This window comes from Meles meles, chromosome 8 (assembly GCF_922984935.1).
Source record: "Meles meles chromosome 8, mMelMel3.1 paternal haplotype, whole genome shotgun sequence".
NCBI lineage: Eukaryota > Metazoa > Chordata > Mammalia > Carnivora > Mustelidae > Meles > Meles meles.
Genome location: NC_060073.1, coordinates 17790602 through 17813693, shown reverse-complemented (window position 1 = coordinate 17813693; position 23092 = coordinate 17790602). Strand labels below are relative to the sequence as shown.

The window sequence follows — 23092 nt, the reverse complement described above, 5'->3', positions numbered from 1 at the left end:
GTCTTTTCATCAACAAGTTATCTTTCATGACCTTGGGTACTGCTTCCATTTTCTGCCCATGTGAGTTATGACTTCTAGGTATCTGCTGTTCTCCATTCATGGCCCCTGAAATGCTGCTTTGCACTTTTGCTTTAAGGAAAACCATCTCTTTCAGGACGTGTGTCTGAAGTCTTTGCTGAGCATCCATGTGGCCATGTGCATACCTCTGTACAATGAAATTATCACAAGGGATGGGGATAAGGCTTCCTCTTTCAGTTGGCATGTGCTAGAGGCTTTGTCCTTGCAACCATTCAGGTCGTCTTCACAGTGTGGCTGCCTGTGTGTGGCTCTACTGTCATAGACCACTCATGCATGACATAAACCTTTGGCTGAAACTTATCTGCATGGACATTCATTCTCGTGGTCTCTTTTTGGTGTCAACAGTGGGTTCATACCCCAAATACCCAAAGTAATGTTGAAAAATAAAACCAAAACTGGAGGCATCACAATTCCAGACTTCAAGCTGCATAACAAAGCTGTAATCATCAAGACAGTTTGGTGCCTGCATAAAAACAGACAAACAGACCAATGGAACAGAATAGAGAAACCAGAAATGGACCTCAATGCTATGGTCAACTAATCTTGGACAAAGCACAGAAGTATATACAAGTGAAAAAAGACAGTCTCTTCAACAAATGCTGTTGGGAAAATTAGACAGCCACGTGCAGAAGAATGAAACTTTCTTATACCATACACAAAAATAAACTCAAAATGGATGAAAGACCTAAATGTGAGGCAGGAATCTATCAAAATCCTAGAGGGAAACATGGGCAGCAATGACCATTGCTCATCATCCTTGGCCTCTGATGCAGCAACTTCTTACTAGACATGTTTCAAGAGGCAAAGGAAGCAAAAGCAAAAATGAACTATTAGGACCTCACCAAAAAACATTTGTAAGCTAAGGAAACAATTTAAAAGGTAACCTCTGGAATGGGAAATGATATTTGTATGTGACATATCTGATAAAGGGTTAGTGTTCAAAATCTATAAAGAAGTTATCAGATTGAGCACATACAAGATAATCCAGTGAAGAAATGGTGAGTAGACATCCAGATGGTGAACAGAGATAGGAGAAGGTGCTCAACATCCCTCATCATTAGGGAAATACAAATCAAAACCATGATGAGAAACCATCTCACACCTGTCAGAATGGCTAAAATGAACAACACAAGAAACAACAGGTGTTAGTGAGGATGGGAGAAAAGGAACCCTCTTACAGTGTTGGTGGAATACAAAGTGTTGCAGTCACTCTGGAAAACAGTATGAAGTCTCCTCAGAAACTTAAAATGGAACTATCTTACGATACAGCATTTGCTCTACTAGGTATTTACCCAAGGGACACAAAAACACTGACTTTAAGGAACACATCCATCCTGATGTTTATAGAAGCATTATCAACAATAGTCAAATTATGGAATGAGCACAAATATTCATTGATTAATGAGTGGATAAAATAGATATGGTGTGTGTACATACACATACACAGACACACACACACACACACACTGAAATGTTATACATCCACCAAAAAGAATGAAATCTTGCCATTTGCAGTGAGGTGGTTAGACTTAGAGTGCATTATTCTAAGGGAAATAAGTCAGTCAGAGAAAGATAAATACCATATGATTCCACTCATATGTGGATTTTACCAAACAAAGCAGGTGAACATAAGGGAAGGGGAAAAGTAAGAGAGGGAGGCAAACCATAAGAGACTCTTAACTACAGAGAACAAAGGGTTTGGAAGGGGATGAGGGTGGAGGATGGGTTAGATGAGATGAGTATTAAGTATTAAGATGAGTATTAAGGTGGGCATTTCTTGTGATGAGCACTGGGTGTTATATGTAAGTGATAAATCACTAAATTCTGCTCCTGAAACTAATACTACACTATATGTTAACTAACTAGAATTTAAATAAAAAACTTAAAAAAGGAAATAAAAGAAAAAAGAAATAAAAAGGAAACTTTGATTTACATAAAGAAAGGAAACTTTGATTTACATAAAGAAAGAGTCTACAGAAGAGTCAAATTAAGGCAAAATAAAATATTTTATTTATCTTGAGAATAAATTTAAATTTTGAAAGAAGTTTCAAAAATAATTTAAACTCTACATACTTTTGCCACTAGCTCAAGAAATTAGATGCTCTGTGAACATACTAAAATGTAAAATAAAAATCATTTAGAGAGTGAAATAAAAAAAAAAAAAACCAAAAACCATCTTAACAAATTGGGTATAGAAGGAATTTACCTCAACATATAAAGGCCATATATGGCATATCCGTAGCTAACATCATACTCAACAGGGAAAGGTTGAAATCTTTCCCACTATAATTGGGCACAAGATGAGTGAGCCCACGCTCTCACCTCCTTTTCACATAGCAATGGACTAAAAATCCCTGTGAAAACTTAGCCTTTTGTACATATAGGTCATGCCATCGGTGAAGTGAGAACAAATTACTTAGAAGGTTTTCTTAATTTTACTACCTATAACAGTGTTTCTGATCGTAGCCACTGTCTATCTTTTGCATTGCAGCTTTAACATGCCCTTTGAAGGAAGGCCTTCCCTGATCAACTTCTTCATGTAGAAATATCCATGAGTACCCTGTTCACTTATTATTAGCCTTGATGAAGACTCTATTTAGTTTACTAAATTGTCCCCTTATTTACTGTCTGATTCTCTTATGAGAATATAAGGTCCATGCAGGAAGGACATTTTGCCTAATTTTTTCCTCTATTTCCTTAATTGCTATGTCCTTACAGTGTGTTTCCTGGCAGTAAATTAAAGTAATTATTAATTTAACAAATAGTTATTATGCCTAAATCTGTGAGTAAATAAAATGTCTAACCACACTAAAATTGACTATTAAATAAAAGGAAAGAAAAACTTGCTATGACGAGAGGGGAAATACATGATGAATTAATCTTCCCTAACACAAAATGGCTGGGCTGAAATTTTGTTCTTGACTTGGTAGCAGTTTTACAATGGTTCTAAAGGTATGTTTTTTGTTTGTTTATGTTACCTCTTTCTGACCCTAATCATGTGATTTTTTTTGCCTAATAGTATCAATTTTTTTAAGATTTTATTTATTTTTTTGGCAGAGATAGACACAGCAAGAGAGGGAACACAAGCAGGGAGAGTGGGAGAGGGAGAAGCAGGCTTCTTGCTGAGCAGGGAGCATGATGCCAGCTCCCCAGGACCCTGAGCATGATCTGAACCCAAGGCAGACACTTAACCAACTGAGCCACCCAGGCACCTGACCTAACAGTATCTTTATAGGAATATTTTTTAAAGTTTTTGTGGAAATTTCCAGTGAATTTAATTAAGCAAGAATCAGTCTTGGACACTTTCCAATTCTAGGACTTAATGAGGAATGTGGTTGGAAGGGATAAAATGCCCAGTGATCTTTGATTGTATTGGGAAGAAGATACTATGCTCCTAACAAATGATACTCATTTTTTAGGAGGTTTCTGTTAGGCTTAAAGCATTATCCTAATGAAAAACTCAGCTAATCTGAGCAAGCCAACAGAACAGAATAAATATGACTAAAGAGTTGAATGATATTTTCCTATTTAGAAATTAGTAGGAAAGAAATTACTTGAGAGAAATCTCCCTGGGAAATGACTAGCTGTTCCCCTTCTTATGTAAGTAAGGAGTTTACTTGTCTTTTTGAGAAATTATCCTAATGTGCCAATTTTTTGTTTTCCTTTGTAGACCCTGGAATTCCTAGGAAGTAATCTACAATGTAAATAAAAGCAACCTTCTGAATAACCAGAAGGCTCCACGAAGGAAATAGATAGTCGAATGAAATTAATATAGCCTCAAGTAACAATGCAGTTTTTTTGCCCTCCCTTGTCAAACTGGATGACAGAAAAATTCCAGGTCCTTGTGAATGTGTAAAGTGTGTTCATTCAGATTGTGGATATGCTTACACAAGGTAAGGCAAACAAATAATAGCAGAGACAGTGTTTTTTAAAAAAAAATTGTATGACTTATCTTTATTATGCAAATTCAGATTACTTTGAGATAAAGCAAATTTGGATTCTAATCCTAGTTTTATCACTCAAAAATGTGTGACATTGGAGAAATTAATGGGGATTACAATTCCTATTACTGTAATATAAGATGTGATTCATTAAGTTGTGAGGGACTGATTGGAATCCACTGTAGTATTGTGAGCAGTGGAGCGATACATCAGAATCAGATTTAAAAAGGACCATTTGGCTGCATCAGGACAACAAACTGAAGGAAGACAGAATGCAAGGTGAGGGATGTGGCAGGACCCAGAGTGCAGTGAGAGAGAAGTAAGGGGAGAAGGGAAATGATTATGTTTGTGATATATTTTAAAGGAGGTTAAAAGGATTTGTTAAAGGTATCAGTATGTGATATGAGATCAAGAAATGCATGGAGGACACTGTGATATTTCTTGTCTAAGCAATGATGTGGAAAGTGGTACCTTTCAGTGAGCTGAAAACTCTTATGTTTATCATGGAAAATTAAAATTTAATTTCATAAGTCCTGGAATGATATCCAGTTGGAGATATCCATAGGTAGAGATATTGTATATATGAAGTTCAAAAATTAAGGGAGAGGCACAACACTGGCATGCTTTCATGCTTTCCCATTTATTGGTAAGGAAAAGGAGGCATATCCAACCAAAGACCATAAGCAAGAGATCTCAGTCAGAGACAGTCAAAGGCAGTGATCTCCCATTCCTAGTTTGATCCACTCACTTTGAGTATGTCAATTACCCTAAATATGTCTCAAGTATTTCATTTTTGTGACTTATAAACTGTGCACTTTTTTGTGGAATTCCCTTGCCCTCTTTTCTTGTTTTTCCTCTTTTCCTTTGAAACTTAGCTAAAGCGTTGCTTCTCTGGGGAGCCTCCCTTGACTGATGTTTGGTAATGTATTCCTACCCCTGATCTTTGCATTGTGTGACTATTTTTGTAATGGCACTTTTTTCATTGGTGATTATTGTGTATGCTATCAGTGAGGGGAGGAAACCGTGGCTTGTTCAACTAGAAATTATAACATCCATTACACATTTGACAGAAACAAATAAGCTTTCCACATTCTTTTAATTAAATGAGTCAATAAAAGATGAATTTTGTAATGCATTTAAAAGTTTTCCCCCTTGTTTTGTATATCTCTTCCTTCTAATAGGAAAAGTCAGCTCCTATGCAGACTAGATGGAACCAAGAAACAATGTAACTTACTTTGTCCTCTTGGGCCTCACCCAGGATCCAAAGGAACAGAAGGTCCTTTTTGTTATGTTCTTGCTCTTCTATATTTTTTCTGTGGTAGGAAAACTGCTTATTGTGGTGACTGTAAGTCTCAGTAAGACCTTGGGCTCACCTATGTATTTATTTCTTGCTAACTTATCATTTATGGATGTCATTTATTCATCTTCCATTTGCCCCAGATTGATTTCAGACTTATCATCTGGAGAAAATACAATATCCTTCCATTCTTGTATGACCCAGCTATTTACAGAGCACCTTTTTGGTGGAACAGAAATCTTTCTTCTGTTGGTGATGGCCTATGACCGCTATGTGGCCATCTGCAAGCCCTTGCATTATCTGGTGATCATGAGGCAGTGGGTGTGTGTTGTGCTGCTGGTAGTGTCCTGGGTGGGAGGTTTTCTACATTCACTAATTCAGGTTAGCACTATTTATGGGCTTCCATTCTGTGGCCCCAATGTCATTGATCATTTTTTCTGTGACATATACCCCTTATTGAAGCTCATCTGTACTGACACGTATGTCATTGGCCTGTTAGTGGTGGCCAATGGAGGGATGATCTGCACTATTGTATTTGCATTCTTGCTCATCTCTTATGGTGTCATCTTGCACTCTCTAAAGAACCTTAGTCCTGAAGGGAGGCGGAAAGCCCTCCAGACCTGTGGTTCCCACATCACTGTGGTGGTTTTCTTCTTTGTTCCTTGTATTTTCATGTATGCCAGACCTGCTAAGACCTTCCCCATTGACAAATCATTGAGTGTGTTTTACACAGTCATAACCCCAGTGCTGAACCCACTGATCTACACTCTGAGAAATTCTGAGATGACAAATGCTATGAAGAAGCTCTGGAGAAGAAATATCGTGTCTTTTAGTTGATAAGTGTATTATCCACCGTGAAGAGAATTATTTTACATTGGATCCCATTTTCTAAATATGCAGAAGTCTTCTCAAAATGATTAAGACTCTTTTTGTTTCAAATGAATTAAGTTAACTAAAGGATGAACAGGATGATTGTGCTATAATAACATTTCCCTTCTTGCTAGAATGTAAGGGCTATAATGTTTTGTTGATCAGTTTATTTAGAAAGGTGTAATGCCTTTATCTCAAGGAGTTAGCAATGGGTAATGAATTAGTGAGGAAATTTTTATATGATTATAATAATTTTTAATTAAGTTATATTTTAAAATTTGTTTTCTGAGATGTGTATTATTTTTCATTAGATTCTTTTCATTTAAGGTAATCTTTTTATTATACTCTTTATATTATTTAATGATGTATAGACTGTCTCGTATATTAAATTTCTGCTACCTTAGATATAAAATAAGTGTTTTCATAAGAAAAATTGAAGTGTAATGGATAATAATAAGCAGTACAAGAGCAGATCTTACACAGCTGGAAACAATGTTGAATAAATTACCTACTTCTCTCTGTGTGGTTTCTACTCCTCTTCCCCAGAGTTAGTCTTTTTTTTTTTTTTTTTTTTAAGATTTTATTTATTTATTTGACAGAGAGAGAGATCACAAGTAGGCAGAGAGGCAGGCAGAGAGAGAGGAGGAAGCAGGCTCCCTGCGGAGCAGAGAGCCCGATGCGGGGCTCGATCCCAGGACCCTGAGATCATGACCCGAGCCGAAGGCAGCGGCTTAATCCACTGAGCCACCCAGGCGCCCCCCCCCCCCCCAGAGTTAGTCTTGACCTGTTAAAGACTCATGAGGTGGAAACTTTGCAAATGCATTTCAATTTAAATATATGTATGTATTTTTTTTCTGTGTATTTAAATGTTTGCCTTTATTATGCAACTTCTTTTTAAAAAATAAACCTTTAAGTTGCCATGGTTTTGCTTATTTCTAATTTTTTTAAACGATTTTATTTATTTATTTGACAGACAGATCACAAGTAGGCAGAGAAGCAGGCAGAGAGAGGAGGAAGCAGGCTCCCTGCTGAGCAGAGAGCCCAATGTGGGGCTTGATCCCAGGACCCTGAGATCATGACCTGAGCTGAAGGCAGAGGCTTAACCCACTGAGCCACCCAGGCACCCTCTAATTTTTAACTGAAGTATAGTTATCATACAACATTACAGTAGTTTCGGGAATATAGCATAGTGAGTCAACAATCATGTACAGTAAGAGATGCTTTTTGTGATAAGTTTAGTTTTGATGTGTTACCATACAAAGTTGCTACATTGTTTTTGACTGTGTTTCCTATGTTGTTCTTTTCATATTTGTGACATATTTATTTTATCACTGAAACTTTGTACCTTTCATCCCTTTCACCTATTTTTGCTATCCCTTCATCCCCCTCTGTTCTGGCAATGACCAGTTTGTTCTCTGTATGTATGAGTACATTTCTGGGTTTTGTTTGTTTCACTGGTTTTTTTTCTTTTTTTTAAATTCCACATATAAGTGAAATCTCTTGCAACATTTTGAAGATAGTTCATACTAGTCCATAAGATCTCTTAGTTTTTCTTTTACTCCATATTATTCATTTACAAACATTTACTAAAATAAATAAATGTATTCATTTCTGTTCATGTTTTTACTAACTTTTTCCTACAAAAATTTTTTGCAGTAAGTATATGTTTGTGAACATGTACAAGTATGAGTTCCTAGGAGTGGAATTGTTGATATATGTATTTGAAACAATGATCAGATAGTTAATGTCAGTATTCATAGCTATTATCAAATTGTCATGCTTGAGATTGTAGTAGTAGCTAAAGTGCTTCTCACAGTCTTTCAGAGTGTTTGTGTCCACATTCTCAACAAGCCATACCTGATAAATATTCATGGAAGAAAATAATCTCATTAATATGTTATCTTTTTCATATTATCGAGTTTATCTTTAATATGATTTATGTTTCTTTTTCTGTGAATCACCTATTAATGCTCTTTTACATATTTCATTCAATCATTGATCTTTTCCATAGTGATTTTTATGATTGATTACATTCTGAGGAAAGGATCCCTTTATTGTTGTGTATGCAACAATTGTCTTTCTGGCTTGTGATGTATTTTTAACTTTTGTATTGTCTGTAGAATCCTTTTGGCATGCAAAAAATGTTCTTAAGATTTAATATTTCATGTTGTTTTGGATTTTTATCTTTAAAAGATTTTCCCCCTTCACTTATACCAAAATATTCTTAAACTGTTTTTCAGGAGTTATTTTTTTTAATTTTCTTTTTTAAAAATTTCTTTTCAGTGTTCCAGAATTCAGCAGTTAATTTTTTTTAAAAGATTTTATTTATTTATTGGACAGAGATCACAAGTAGGCAGAGAGGCAGGCAGAGACAGAGGAAGAAGCAGGCTCCCCGCTGAGCAGAGAGCCAGATGTGGGGCTCGATCCCAGGACCCTGGGATCATGACCTGAGCTGAAGGCAGAGGCTTAATCCACTGAGCCACCCAGGCGCCCCAGAGAGAAGGGGAAGCAGGCTCCCCGCTGAGCAGAGAGCCTGATGAGGGGATCCATCCTAGGACCGTGAGATCATGACCTGCCCCAAAGGCAGAGGCTTAACCCACTGAGCCCCCCAGGCGCCCCCCAGCAGTTAATTTTTAAGGCATTTTTGTGGTTGTTTGTATCTTACATTAAAACTTTAGACCCATCTGAAATTTTTTGATATAGGAGTTGAAGAAGTATGGAGGAATAGTCAGTTTTCTAAATTTCAGGGCTTGTTTTTTTTTTTAACATTTGCATACTTTTCTTTTTGCCATTGACCTGAATCCTGTTTATTATATTCTAAAGTCTTATTTTTATTTGGATGCAGATCAGGACTTCTGTTTCATTCATCTCTTTGATCATGTCGTCACTGATACACAATATAATTGCTTTCATATATAACATACTTGTGTTACACATAGGTTTGCAGATGACCACATGGATGCTCAGCAAAGACTTAAGTCATGCACTTCCTGAAAGAGATGGTTTTTCTTACAGAAAAATGCCAAGCAGCATTTCAGGGGTAATAGATGAAGAACAGCAGATATCTAGAAGGCATAACTCACACAGGCAGAAAATGGAAGCAGTACTGAAGGTCATGAATGAAAAGACCTGCTCATGGATAACAGTTTTCAGTACTAGAAAACTTTAACTCTTCCTAAATTAAACTTCTGAAATTGAATCCTGTTGAAAATAATAACTGACTTTTGTTTTATATCTCAACTATTTTAAATTTATTTTAACTTATATATAACACATTTGTTTTATATATGTTATCACATACATCATGAGATGAGCAGTCTCTCATTACTATTCCTTTTCAGATTAATGCCTATTCCAAATTACCTTTCAAAAACAAGTTTAAAATAAAATAATAAGTTTACATTGAAATATGATAAAAAGTTTAACATTAAAATACCTTGATAAGTTAAAGGAAGTTGAGAATAGTCACAAAACAAGTCATGTATTATTTTTAGGAGATTCACTTTAGGATTAATTTAAGAAGATTATTTTTAAGGTTTATTCATTTTGAAAGAGAGAGCTTGAGGGAGCACAAATGGGGGGAGGGGCATTCAGAGAGGGAGAAGCCGACTCTCCACTGAGCAGGGACTCTGATGTGGGGCTCAGTTCTAGGACCCTGGAATCATGACCTGAGCTGAAGGCAGATGCTTAACTGATTGAGCTACACAGACACCCCTAATTTAGGAAGTTTTCTAGTAATAAGAACTGTTATCCATGAGTGGGTCTTTTCATTAAACAAGTCATCTTTCATGACCTTGGGTATTGCTTCCGTTTTCTGCCTGTGCATCTAGATAATCTGCTGTTCTTCATCCATGACCCTTAAAATGCTGTTTGGCACCTTTGTTGTAAGAAAAACAATCTCTTTCAGGAAGTGTGTGACTAACATCTTTGCTGAGCATCTGTGTAGCCATCTGTAAATCTCTGTACTATGAAATAATCACAAGTGACAGGGATATGGCTTCCTCCTTCAGTTGTCATGTGCTAGAGGCTTTGTCCTTGCAACCATTCTGGTCCTCTTCACAGTGTGGCTGCCTGTGTGTGGCTCCACTGTCGTAGACCATTTGTGCATAACATGAAACTCATCTGCTTGGGCACTCTTGCCCTTTGTGTCTCTGTTGTTGTCAAAAGTGTGTTCATCTGCCTGTGTAAATTTTCCTCTTGATGGTCTCCTAGTTGGTTATCATATGCTCATGGAGGACCTGTAGCTTGGAGGGGAGACACAAAGCTGTGTCCACCTGTGTCTCTCACATCCGTGTGGTGGTTGTAATATTGCATCCTGAACATTTGTATATTTGCGCCCAATCACCACCTTTTCCACTGATCAAGTAGTGACTGTGTTGTATAGCATGGTAATTCCCTTGTTAAACTTAAACCTGCACACTCAGAAATTTGGAGGTTAAAAATGCCATCAGGAAGTTCTGGTGTAGAAAAGTTAACTTTGAGAGATATCCACCACTTTATAAAATAAGTTTGTATTTTAAATAGAATAGAGAAAAGAAGGTAATTGGTACAGAGGCATGTGATCATTATTTGTCCAAAGTATGTTTATTTTGACCTATAGGCACTTTGAGGAAAGGTCCAGGCAGGAAATAATTTACCATTATAAAAATAGCCTATTTAGGTTTATGTATTAACCAGTTGATGGTCAAAGTTCAGTGTGCTGGGAGTATTAGTTAGAATTCTTGTGCAAAGCAGATTGTCAGGACAAAGATTTGGAGATTTTAATTTACCAGTTTTGTTGTTAGATGGCATACCTACTTTTTATACTTGTGTATGTTTAAAGCCAATGATATGTACATATACTCTAGTCATTGTGCTGTAGTTTATGTTGAGAACTTACACCTATTAATGCAGTCAACTTCGTTTTTATTTTTATTTTTTTATCTCTTAGTTTTTCATTTTTTAAAGATTTTATTTATTTGACAGACAAAGATCACAAGTAGGCAGAGAGGCAGGCAGAGAGAGAGGGAGAAGCAGACCCCCTGCCAAGAAGAGAGCCCGATGTGGGGCTTGATCTCAGGACCCTGAGATCATGACCTGAGCCAAAGGCAGAGGCTTAACCCACTGAGCCACCCAGGCTCCCCTCAACTTGGTTTTTAGGTGTAGTTTCTAACTTGTAGTAAAGTCCAAATAACAAAGAATTGATTTAATCATTTGTATGTGCATAGTTTCAGTGGCATTGAGTCAATTCACATTGTTATGATGATTAAGTAAATTAATTGACATTTGTAATGCGGACACCAGCACCATCCACTACCAGAGCTTTTTCATCTTCCCAAAATGAAATTACACACTCATTAAACATTAATTTCACATTCTTTCTCTTTGGGCCTTAGGCAAGCACCATTCTGGTTTTTTTGTTTGTTTGTTTGTTTTTTGCTTTGTTTTGTTTTAAATTTCTGTATCTTTGATTTCCACTCTAATCTTTATTTTTATTCTTCTCCTGCTGGATTTAAACTTTATTTGCTGCTGTTTTTAGCTCTTTTAGCTGTAAGGTTATGTTGTGTATTTGAGACTTTTCTTGGTCCTTGTAGAAGGCCTGTATTGCTACATACTTCCCTGTTAGGACCATTTTTGCTGCATCCCAAAGGTTTTGAACTGTTGTGTTTTCAGTTTCATTTGCTTCCATGTATTTGTTGAATTTTTAATTTCCTGGTTGTCCTATTTGTTCTTCAGTGGGATGTCCTTTAACCTCCATGTATTTGTGATCTTTCCAAATTTCTTCTTGTGGTTGACTTCTGTTTTCCTAGCATTGTTGTCTGAAAATATGCACTGTATGACCTCAGTCCTATTGTATCAGTTGAGGCCTGATTTGTGACCCAGTATGTGGTTTATTCAGGAGAATGATGCATATACACTTGAGAAGAATGTGTATTCTTCTGCTTTAAGATGGAATGCTCTGAATATATCTGTGATATCCATCTGGTGCAGTGTGTCATTCAAGGCCCCTTTGTTTCCTTTTTGATCTGCTGAGATGATCCTTCCTTTGCTGTGAATGGGATGTTAATGTCCCTTACCACTATGGTATTTTCATCAATGCGTTTCTTTTTTTATTAATTGGTTTATGTATTTGTTCCTAAGGTGGAGGCATAAATATTTAGAATCATTACATCTTCTTGTTGGATACACCCCTTTAGTGTGGTGTAGTGTCATTGTTGTCTTGTTACAGTCTTTGGTTTAAAATCTATTTGTCTGATATAAGGGTGGCTACTTTAGTTTTCTTTTGATATCCATTAGCATGTAAATAGTTCTCTGCCTCTTCCCTTTGAATCTGGAGGTGTCTTTTGGTCTAAGAAGAGACTTTTGTAAACAGTATATATATATGGGTCTTATGGGTTTTTTTTGTTTGTTTGTTTAGTTTTGTTTTGTTTTTATTCCATCTGACACCTTATGTCTTTTGTTTGGAGCATTTACTCCATTTACATTCAGAGTAATTATTGATAGGTATGTATTATGCTATTTTATTTCTTATTTTGTCATTGTTTATGGAAATTTCTTCTGTTTCTTTAGTTTTGTTTAGTTTTTGTCTCTTTTGGTCTTTCTTGCCCAGTCAAAGTGTCTCCTTTACTATTTCTCACATGCTGGTTTAGTGGTCATTAACTGCTTTGGTGTTTGTCTGGGAAACTATCTCTTCTTGTTTTGAATGATTACCTTGCTGGATAGAGTATTCGTGGCTGCAGATTTGCCGCATTCAGCATGTTGAATATATCATTTCTCTCTCTTCTGTCTTGCCAACCTTCTGTGGAGAGCACTGCTGTTAACCTTATTGCCCCTCCAATTATCAGTTAGGCACTTCTTTTGTCTCATTGCTTTTAGGATTATTCTTTATCTCAATATTTTGCAAATAAAACTGCAATATCTTGGTGTTGGCCTGCTTTTGTTAGATGGAGGTTCTCTGTGTCTTCTGACTTTGGCTGTCTGTTTCTGCCCCTAGATTAGGGAACTTTTCAACTATAATCATCTCAAATAAACCTTCTGTTACCTTTCTTTCTCTTCTTCATCTGGGACTCATATGAGTCCCAATCATCCAAACATTTTTCTTTTTCTTTCTTTTATTGTTTCACTATCTTCCATAATTCTGTCTTCTATATCATTTATTTATGTCTCTGCCTCTTCCTTTCTTGTGGCCTTTACATGCAGTCAATTGTGAATCTCAGTTACTGCATTTTCCATTTCAGCCTGATGGTTAATTAGCTCTTTTATCTCTGTGGTAAGGGTCTCCCTGATGTCTTCTATGCTTTACTCCAAGCTCAGCTTGTATCCTTATGATTATTGCTTTAAAGTATGCATCAGGCCTGTTACTTTTATCTGTTTTGATTAGATCCCTGGCTGTGACCTTTTCTTGTACTTTCTTTTGGGATGAATTTCTCCATCTTGGCATTTTGACAAGGTCTCTGCTTCTTCTCTGTGTTAGGAAAGTCTGTTATGGTTCCTGTTCCTCAGAGGAATGACTTTAAGTAGAAGAGGTCAAATAATGTCCAGGGTCTAGAGCTTCAGGAAGTGTTTTTGATGTGTGCTGCATGTACTCTGCAACTGTGTTTGGGCTGCTCTGTTTCTCAGGTCAATTGTATGTACAGGTTCTATTTGCTTGCAGGGGGTACTGTTTGGTCCTTGGTCAGAGTGTGGTGAGTTTTAACTACATAAGATCTTGTCTGCTTGTTAAAGGAGACCTGATGATATTTCCACTGTAAATGAAACTTTGAAGAACTCTGTGGTCAGTAGACATGGTGAATGAAGGGGTTTCTGGTGGTCTTCTGGGGAAGGGACCTGCACTAGTCCTTAGGTACACTTACCCAGGAAAAGTATTACAGACAGAGTACAGAGGAGGGAAACGAGGTGTAAGCAGTTTAGGCAGCCAGTGCTGGCAATGTGCTGTTTACTGAAGCTGGTCTATGCTGAGGGGTTGGGGAGGGAAATAGCATTAGCAAGCTCTTTGTTCCCAGAGAGGAGAGTCCATGCTTGTTGCTCTCACAAAAGCACATTAAGAGGAGGAAATAATTTTCCCTCATGTGTCCCAGTGTTTTCTAGCTTTCTCATTTCACACCGTCTCTGGGTTGCTTGCCGGCCTTGAGCAGCACAGTTCACCTTTGCTCTAGTGCAGCCAAGCTTTCCCGTCTTTTAAAACTCTAATCTTTTAGGTCCTGGAGTGGTGGGAGCTTTCCCTTGTGTTCTGGGGAGGATGGTCTCACTGTGCTGGGACGCTTACAGGTTTAATTCAGAAGGACAATTGTGACAGAATGCACAGGCATGGGATTTGGAGAAATGCAGTCTAAAGGGCCAGTGTCCAGGTTAGCCACATGTAGCAGGTGTCTCTGTGCCTTTGCTTATGGGTGGAGAAAGGAAATGGAGCCTGCGCAGTATAAGGGACTGTTTAGCCAGAACGGCTCCATCTTGGTTGAACAGCTATTTTTGTTGTTTATGTAGTAAAATATGGTTGACCAGTCCCACATAACAGAGCCCAAATATAAGTCGCGTCAGGTCAGGTGGAGATAACAGAGCCCAGAATGCAGGGATGAGTCGAGCCAGGTGGAGACATCCAATCAGTGGAGTGCGCATACTGTCTCCCTAACTACCAAGGAGTGTGGGCCCCGCTTTTTGGGTTCCTTTTGGGTGCCAATTCTGACCAAGGTGATAGGCTCGTTCAAATAGCTACTATGGAGTGAATTGTAATTCAATTGGCCACCCGTGTGTGACCCAATATGACTGTACAGCTTTCTCTGTCCGTTGCAATCTCATTCCTGTGTATGGCCAGGCTCAACCACATGGTCTTTGCTCTATAAAAGTTAGTCTGTGAGGCTGGGGTGGCTGCCCTCTCTAAGAGGCGGCCCCGACCGGTCAGTTTGATTCTCGATGCTCGGCACAAAATAAAGCTTTTCTTGACATTCGCTTTGTATCAGTCTCACTCCTTTGATCATGGACCCATCACGGAGACTTTTGTCCCCAGAGAGGCAATTCAACCTCTCAGAGATATGCACTGAAAGGTAAAATAATCTCTCCCCATGCCCTGTAGATGATCCTCAGAGTGTGCTCTCTGGCTGGGTTACCTGCCTGCGTCTTCTACAGGAATAGGGCAACATCCTCAGATCTCTGTCCTAGCTATTATGGGACCTCTGAAACTCCAGTGTTTGAGGCCCATTGGTTGCAAAATTACCAAATTCAGCCACTCTAATTTTCCATTCCAATGGCTTAGAGGAAGTCAACTTGTGTGTATTCCTGTGTGTTCCACTCTCTCTCACCATTCTCTGCAATCAGTTATCCCTCCCCTCTGCAGCACTGCATGAAAATGGGTATAGAAATACCTATTTGAGACTGTGATTATTTTGTGTACATACCCCAAAGTGGAATTGTGGCTCCTATAATATTTTTTTGCTATTTTTTTAGGAAGTACCATAGCATTTTCCATAGCAGCTACATCATTGTGCATTTCCAGCAACAATGGAGAGTTGTTTTGATCTCTCTGCTGTCTTACACGTGTTACAATTTTTACATTTTGTGGTCATAGCTCTCCTGCTGGGTGTGAAGCAGTGTTTTGATTACCATACTTTTGTAGTTAATTTTAGAACCAGGAAGTCCTCCAATCGTTTGTTTGTAACCCCAGGGTTATTTTGGCTGCTTGGCATGCCTTGAGTTTCCACCTAAATTTTAGGATGGATTTTTCTATTTCTGGAATAAACATTTTTTAAAATTTTAGTAGGAATTGCTTTGAATCTATAGATCACTTTAGTTGACACTGAAAACCTAGTAGTATGAACCATACAAATTCATGAATGTCTTTCCTCCGTTTTATTTGTGCCTTCTAGAATATCTTTCAACAACACTGTGCGGTTTTTCAGCGTAGAAGAATTTTGGGTCCTTGTTTAAGTTTTTTCTTAAGTATATTGTTCTTTTTGATGTTCTAGTAAAGGAAATTGGTTTCTTAATCCTCTATGGATTATTAAACGGTAGCACAGAAATTTAATATGCTTTCATGTTAAAAAAAATACAACTTCTCAACAAATTCTATATAGAAGGAATGTACTTCAATATAATAATGACCATATATGACCGACCCACAACCAACATCAAACTCAGTTCGGAAAGGTTGGAACTTTCCCACCATAGTCAGGAAAAAGATCAGAGTGTCAATGCTCACCACCCCATTTCACAATAGCACTGGAATAAAAATCCCCGTGAAATTTTTAACCTTTTTACATATAGGTCATGCCATCAATGAAGTGAGAACACATTACTTAGAATGTTTACTTAATTTTGCTACCTAAAATAGTGTTTCTGATGGTAGCTACTAGCTTTATGTCTAACCTTAAACATTACCTTTGAAGAAAGGCCCTCCCTGGTCATCTTTTTCTGCTACCTTGTTTGCTGTATTATTAGCCATGGTGAAGATTATTTTTGTTTAGTAAATTGTCCCCATATTTGCTCTCTAACTCTATTATAAGAATATAAGGTCCATGCAGGAAGGAACTTTTGCATAATTTTCCCCACTATTTCTTTAATTACTGTGTCCCCATTCATAGCATGGTTTCTGGCAGTAGATTGGAGTTCCGAATTAAAGAAATTAATAGTTTAATAGTTATTTTATATATAAACATGCATCTAGAACATCTAACCACACCTTAAGGCAGGATAAATTTACTATTAAATGAAAGGAAAGAAAAACTTGCTATGACAAGTGGAGAAATACAAGAAATGTTTTTCCCTAATGCAGCATGACTGGGCTAAAATTTTATTCTTGACTGGCAGGAGTCTTACAATGATTCTAAAGCCATCTTTTTATGTTACATCTTTATGACCCTAATTATGTGATTTGACCTCCTAGTATCTTTATAGAGATTTTTTTAAAGTTTTTTGGTGGAAATTCCCAGGGAATTTAATTAAGGAAGGATCAGTCTTGGACACTTTCCAATTCTAGGACTTAATGAGGAATGTGGCTAGAAGAGATAATATGTCCAGTGTTCCTTGCTCATATTGGGAAGAATATGCTCTGCTCCTAAAAACTGATACACATTTTTGAGGAGGTTTCTGTTAGGTTTAAAGCATTAGCTAACAAAAAACACAAGAATGTTTCTTAAAAATACCAGGTCAGCCAATCTGAGCTAAGCAAAAGACAGAATGAAGATGAATAAAGAGTTGAATGATATTTTCCTATTCAGAAATTAGCAGGAAAGAAATTACTTGAGAAAAGTCTCCCTCAGAATGTCTCCTTGATCTCGTTTTATGTAAGGATAGGATTTCCTTGTCTTTTAGATAAATTTTCCTAATGTGCTAAATTTTTGTTTTTCTCTGTGGAACCTGGAATTCTTAGGAATTAATCTACAATATAAATAAAAAGAACCTTCTGAATAACCAGAGGACTGCACAGAGAGAATGGACAGAGAATTGAATGAAGTAAAATATGTCCTCAAATAACAATTCAGCTTTTTGTCCACTCTTGTCAAACTAGATGACAGAAGAATTCTAGGTGTCTGTGAATGAGTAAAAAGTCCGAGAGTGTGGGCTTGTCTTCCTAAGGTAAGACTAACAGTAAATAGTGGAAACCAGGCTTTGCAATTGTGTGAGTATCTTTATTATGTAAACGTTAGATCACTTTGAGATAAAGCAAAACTGGGTTCCAATTCTAGTTTTGTCACTTCAAAATGGGTGAACTTGGGAAAAATAGATGTTCAGAGTCACAGTTTGTTCAACCGTGGAATGGGGATTATAGTTTCTATTACTGTAAATATGAAATGTGATTCATTAAATTGTGAGTGAGTGAGTAGAAGGCACTGTAGATGTTGTGAGCAGTGGACTGATGAGATCAGTATCAGATTTAAAAAAGTTCACTTGGACTGTGTTAGGAGAAAAAAAAATTGGTGGAGGCCAGAATGAAAGGGAAGAGACAATGCAGATGTCTAGTGTGGTGGGCCAGAAGTGGGGAGGGAAGGGAAGTAACCAACATTGTGATCTATTTCAAATGGGGTTAATAAGATATGTTGAAGGTATCAATATGTGATACGAGAGCAAGAAGGCCATGAAAGGCACAGTGATATTTCTTTTCTGGGAAGTGATTTGGAAGGTGGAACCATTTAGTCAGATGACAAACACCTACATTTGTGGCTGAAAATTAAAAATTTAGTTTTATAATTTTTGAAATAATATCCAGTTGGAGGTTTTCAGAGTTGGAGATGCTGCATATATGAAGTTTAAAAATTAAAAGAAGAGACAACATTGGAAAAGTTCCACATTTATTGGTCAAGGAAAGTGGGCATATCCAACCAAAGACCCTAAGAAAGAAGTCTCAGTGAGGGAAGAAACAATCCAGGGCAGTGACTTTCCATTCCTAATTTGCTCCACTCAATTGAAGTGTATCAGTTACTTTAAAGGGATCTTGAGTATTTCACTTTTGTGACCTTATAAACTGTGCACCCTTGCATGGAATCCTTTGCCCTCTTGTCCTTCCACTTCTCCTTTAAATCTCAGAAGGGAGTGCTTCCTCTGGGAAGCCTTCTTTGTTTGCTGTTTGATTAATATATTCCTACCACTGGCCTTTGCATTGTGTGACTATCTTTATATTGGCACTTATTTCATTGAATATTATTATGTATGTTATCGTTGAGTGTAGAAAACTGTGACTTGTTGAACTGGGAAATCACACTGTCTGTGACACAAATAGGTACTGCTGCCACAATTTTTTACACAATCTTTTAATTGAATGAATCAATACAAGATTTACCTTATAATGCATTTAAAGACTTTCTCTCCTGTTTTGTAGATTACCTGGTTCTAATAGGAGAAGTCACTCCCATCCAGACTAGATGGACCCAAGAAACAATGTAACTTACTTTGTCCTCTTAGGCCTCACCCAAGATCCAAAGGAACAGAAGGTCCTTCTTGTTATGTTCTTGCTCTTCTATATTTTGACTGTGGTGGGCAATGTGCTCATTGTGGTGACTATAGCAGTCAGTAAGACCCTTGGGTCACCTATGTACTTGTTTCTTGCTAACTTGTCTTTTATGGATGTCACTTATTCCTCTTGCATTTGCCCCAGATTGATTTCAGATTTGTTGTTAGCAGAAAATACCATATCCTTCCAATCTTGTATGACTCAGCTATTTACAGAGCACTTTTTTGGTGGCTCAGAGGTCTTTCTTCTGCTAGTGATGGCCTATGACCGTTATGTGGCCATCTGTAAGCCCTTGCATTATTTGGTGATCATGAGGCAGTGGGTGTGTGTTGTGCTGCTGGTAGTGTCCTGGGTGGGAGGTTTTCTGCATTCAGTTATTCAAGTTAGCACTATTTATGGGCTCCCTTTCTGTGGTCCCAATATCATTGACCATTTTTCCTGTGACATGTACCCCTTAATGAAACTGGTTTGTACTGACACATATATCATTGGCCTGCTAGTGGTGGCCAATGGAGGGATGATGTGCACTATTGTGTTTGTGTTCTTGCTAATTTCTTATGGTGTCATCTTGTATTCTCTAAAGAACTTTAGGTCGGAAGGGAGGCAGAAAGCCCTCCAGACCTGTGGTTCCCACATTCTTGTGGTGGTCTTGTTCTTTGTTCCATGTATTTTCATGTATGTAAGACCTGTTAAAACCTTCCCCATTGACAAGTCACTGGGTGTGTTTTTTACAGTCATAACCCCCATGCTGAACCCACTGATCTACACTCTGAGAAATTCTGAGATGACAAATGCTATGAAGAAACTCTGGAATAGAAATGTTATATCTTTTAGTAGATAAGTGTATTATCTACCACAAGGAGAATTCCTTTACATTGGACCCATTTTCTGAGAGTGCATAAGTATTCTTAAAATTATTCTGAGTTCCATTTTTTCCAAAGAAATTAAGGTCATTAAAATTAAAGATGAACTAGATGATTGTGTTATAATAAGTTTCCCTTCCTGCTAGAATGTAAGTTTCATAATACTTGTAAGATTTCATTTAAAGGTGTGATGCCTTTATAGCAGGGATTCAACGATAGATAAAAATTAGTGAGGAAATTTTTATATGGTTTTACTAAGCTTTAATAAGTCTGTATTTTCAAGTTTTTTTGTGATAGCTAGCATTATTTCATTATCTTCTTGTCATTTAAGGTAATTCTTTTGGGGGCACCAAGGTGACTCAGTTGGTTAAATCATCTGCCTCTTAGTTTGGATTCAGGTTATGATGTCAGGATCATGAACCCTGGATCAGGCTCCCTGCTCAGTGTGGAGTCTGCTTGTCTCTCTCCCTCTGCTCCTTACCCTGCTTTCTCTCTGATTTTCTCAAATAAAGAATTTTAAAAAATCTTAAAATAATAAAGTAATTCTTTTTATTATATTATTTGTGATATTTATTGATGCATGGAATGTTTGCTCATTAAACTTCTGTTGCCTTAAATATAAAATGAAAAGTGTAACACTTCTGTTTTTATAAGGAAGATTGATGTGTAATAGATACAAATTAATAAAAAAGCAAACTTCACACAATGGGATAAAATGCTTAAAAAGTTTTGGTAGTTTATATGTCTCTAGAAATGCATCCATTTCTTCCAGATTGCCTAGGTTTTGGCGTATAATTGTTCATAATATGATCTTATAATTGTTTGGATTTCTTCGGTGTGGTGTGATCTCTCCTCTTTCATTCATGATTTTATTTATTTGAGTCCTTTCTCTTTTCTTTTTGATAAATCTGGCCAAGGATTTATCAATCTTATCAACTCTTTCAGAGAACCATCTCCTAGTTTTGTTGATCTGTTCTACTGTTCTTTTGGTTTCTATTTCATTGATTCCTGCTCTAATCTTTCTTATTTCTCTTTTCCTGCTGGGTTTAGGCTTTCTATTCTGTTCTTTCTCCAGCTCCTTAGGTGTTAAGGTTAGGTTGTGTATTTGAGACTGTTCTTGTTTCTTGAGAAAGGTATGTATTCTTATATACTTCCCTCTTAGGACAGTCTTTGCTGCATCCCAAGGTTTTGAACAGTTGTGTTTTCATTTTCATTTGTTTCCATGACTTTTCCTTTAATGTTTCTTTAATTTCCTGGTTAACCCATTCATTTTTTAGTAGGATGCTCTTTCGCTTTCATGTATTTGAGTTCTTTCTACATTTCCTCTTGTGATTGAGTTCTAGTTTCAAAGCACTGTGGTCTGAAAATAGGCAGGGAGTGTTCATGGTCTTGTGGTACTGGTTGAGACCTGATTTGTGACCCAGGATGTGATGTATTCTGGAGAATGTTCCATGTGTACTTGAGGAATATGTGGATATTTTTTGTTTAGTATGGAATGTTCTGAATATATCTGTGAAGTCCATCTGGTCCATTGTGTCATTCAAAATCTTTTTTCCTTGTAGATCTTCTGTTTAGATGATCTGTCCATTTCAATAAGGGGGATGTTAAAGTCCCCCACTATTATTGTATTAGTATCAATGTGTTTCTTTACTTTTGTTATTAACTGACTTATATAATTGGCTGCTCCCTCGTTAGGGGTATAAATATTTACAGATGTTAGACCATCTTGTTCTATAGACCCTTTAATTATGATAGTCTTCTTCCTCATCTCTTATTACAGTCTTTGGCTTAAAATGTAATTTTCCTGTTGTTAGGATTGTCACCTCAGCTTTCTTTTGATGTCCATTAGCATGGTAAATGGTTTTCCACCCCCTCACCTTAAATCCAAAGGTATCTTTGGGCCAAAAATGAATCTCTTGCAGACAACATATCTGTGGGTCTTGCTTTTTTAATCCAACTGATATCATACCCTATGTCCTTTGATTGTGACATTTAGCCCATTTACATTCAGAGTAACTGTTGAATGACATGAATTTAATGCCATTGTATTACCTGTAACATGACCATTTCTGTATATTGTCTCTGCTCCTTTCTGGTTACTTTTGGGCTCTCCCTTTGCTCAGAGGGTCCCTTTTAATATTTCCTGGAGGCCTGGTTTGGTAATCACAAATTCTTTCAGTTTTTGTTTGTCCTAGAAGTTTTTTATCACTCCTCTTTTGAATGACATCCTAGCTGGATAAAGTATTCTTGGTTGCATATTTTTCCTGTTTAGCTCCCTGGATATATCATGCCCGTCCTTTGTGGCCTGCAAGGATTGTGGAGAGTTCCGCTGCCAGTCTAATATTTCTACCCCTCTATGTTACAGACCTCTTGTCCTGAGCTACTTGCAGGATTTTCTCCTTGTCTCTGAGATTTGCAAGTTTCACTATTGTATGTCAGGGTGTCGACCTGTTTTTATTGATTTTGAGTGGGTTCCTCTATGCCTTCTGGACTTGGATGCCTGTTTCTGTCAGCTGAATAGGGCATTTCTCCACTATAATTTGCTGCAATGTACCTTCTACCCCCCTCTCTCTTTTCTCTTCTTCTCAGATCCCAATTATTCTAATATTGTTTCTTTTGTGATGTCCATTTTCCCTAGGATTCTCCCTTCATGATCTTGTAGTTATCTCTCTTTTTTTCTGAACTTCTTAATTATCCATCATTTTGTCTTCTATATCACTAATTCTTTCTTCTGTCTCATTCTTCCTAGAAATTAGAGCCTCCATTTTTTAATCACATCTCATTAATAGCCTTTTTGATTTCAACTTGGTTAGGTTTTAGTTCTTTAATTTCTCCAGAAGGGGATGCTCTAGTGTCTTCTATTTTTCCCCCCCAATCCTAGCTAGTATCTTTATAATTGTTATTCTGAATTCTAGTTCTGATATTTTACTTAGGTACATACTGATATGGACCCTGGCAGTCAGTTCTTCCTCTTGTTCTTTTTTGAGGTGAGATTTTCTATCTTGTCATTCTGTCCAGAGAAGAATAGATAAATGAGAGAACAAAGTATTAAAATTGAAAAAATTGAAAAATTGAAACAAAATTGAAACAACAACCTCAGAGAAATATGCATTAAATAAATCTG

At 37.1% G+C, this 23092-nt stretch overlaps 2 protein-coding genes across 2 annotated transcripts; both read left to right on the top strand.

Moving 5' to 3' along the window:
- The first annotated feature begins 5226 nt into the window (after nucleotides 1-5226).
- Nucleotides 5227-6153, top strand: LOC123949331 (olfactory receptor 4A47-like). Its single transcript, XM_046016734.1, has one exon. The coding sequence runs from the start codon at nucleotides 5227-5229 to the stop codon at nucleotides 6151-6153; it is 927 nt and encodes a 308-aa protein (XP_045872690.1).
- A 12863-nt stretch (nucleotides 6154-19016) lies between these two features.
- Nucleotides 19017-19946, top strand: LOC123949316 (olfactory receptor 4A47-like). The gene has a single exon (XM_046016715.1). It carries the CDS (start codon nucleotides 19017-19019, stop codon nucleotides 19944-19946), a length of 930 nt encoding a protein of 309 aa, XP_045872671.1.
- Nucleotides 19947-23092: the final 3146 nt, after the last annotated feature.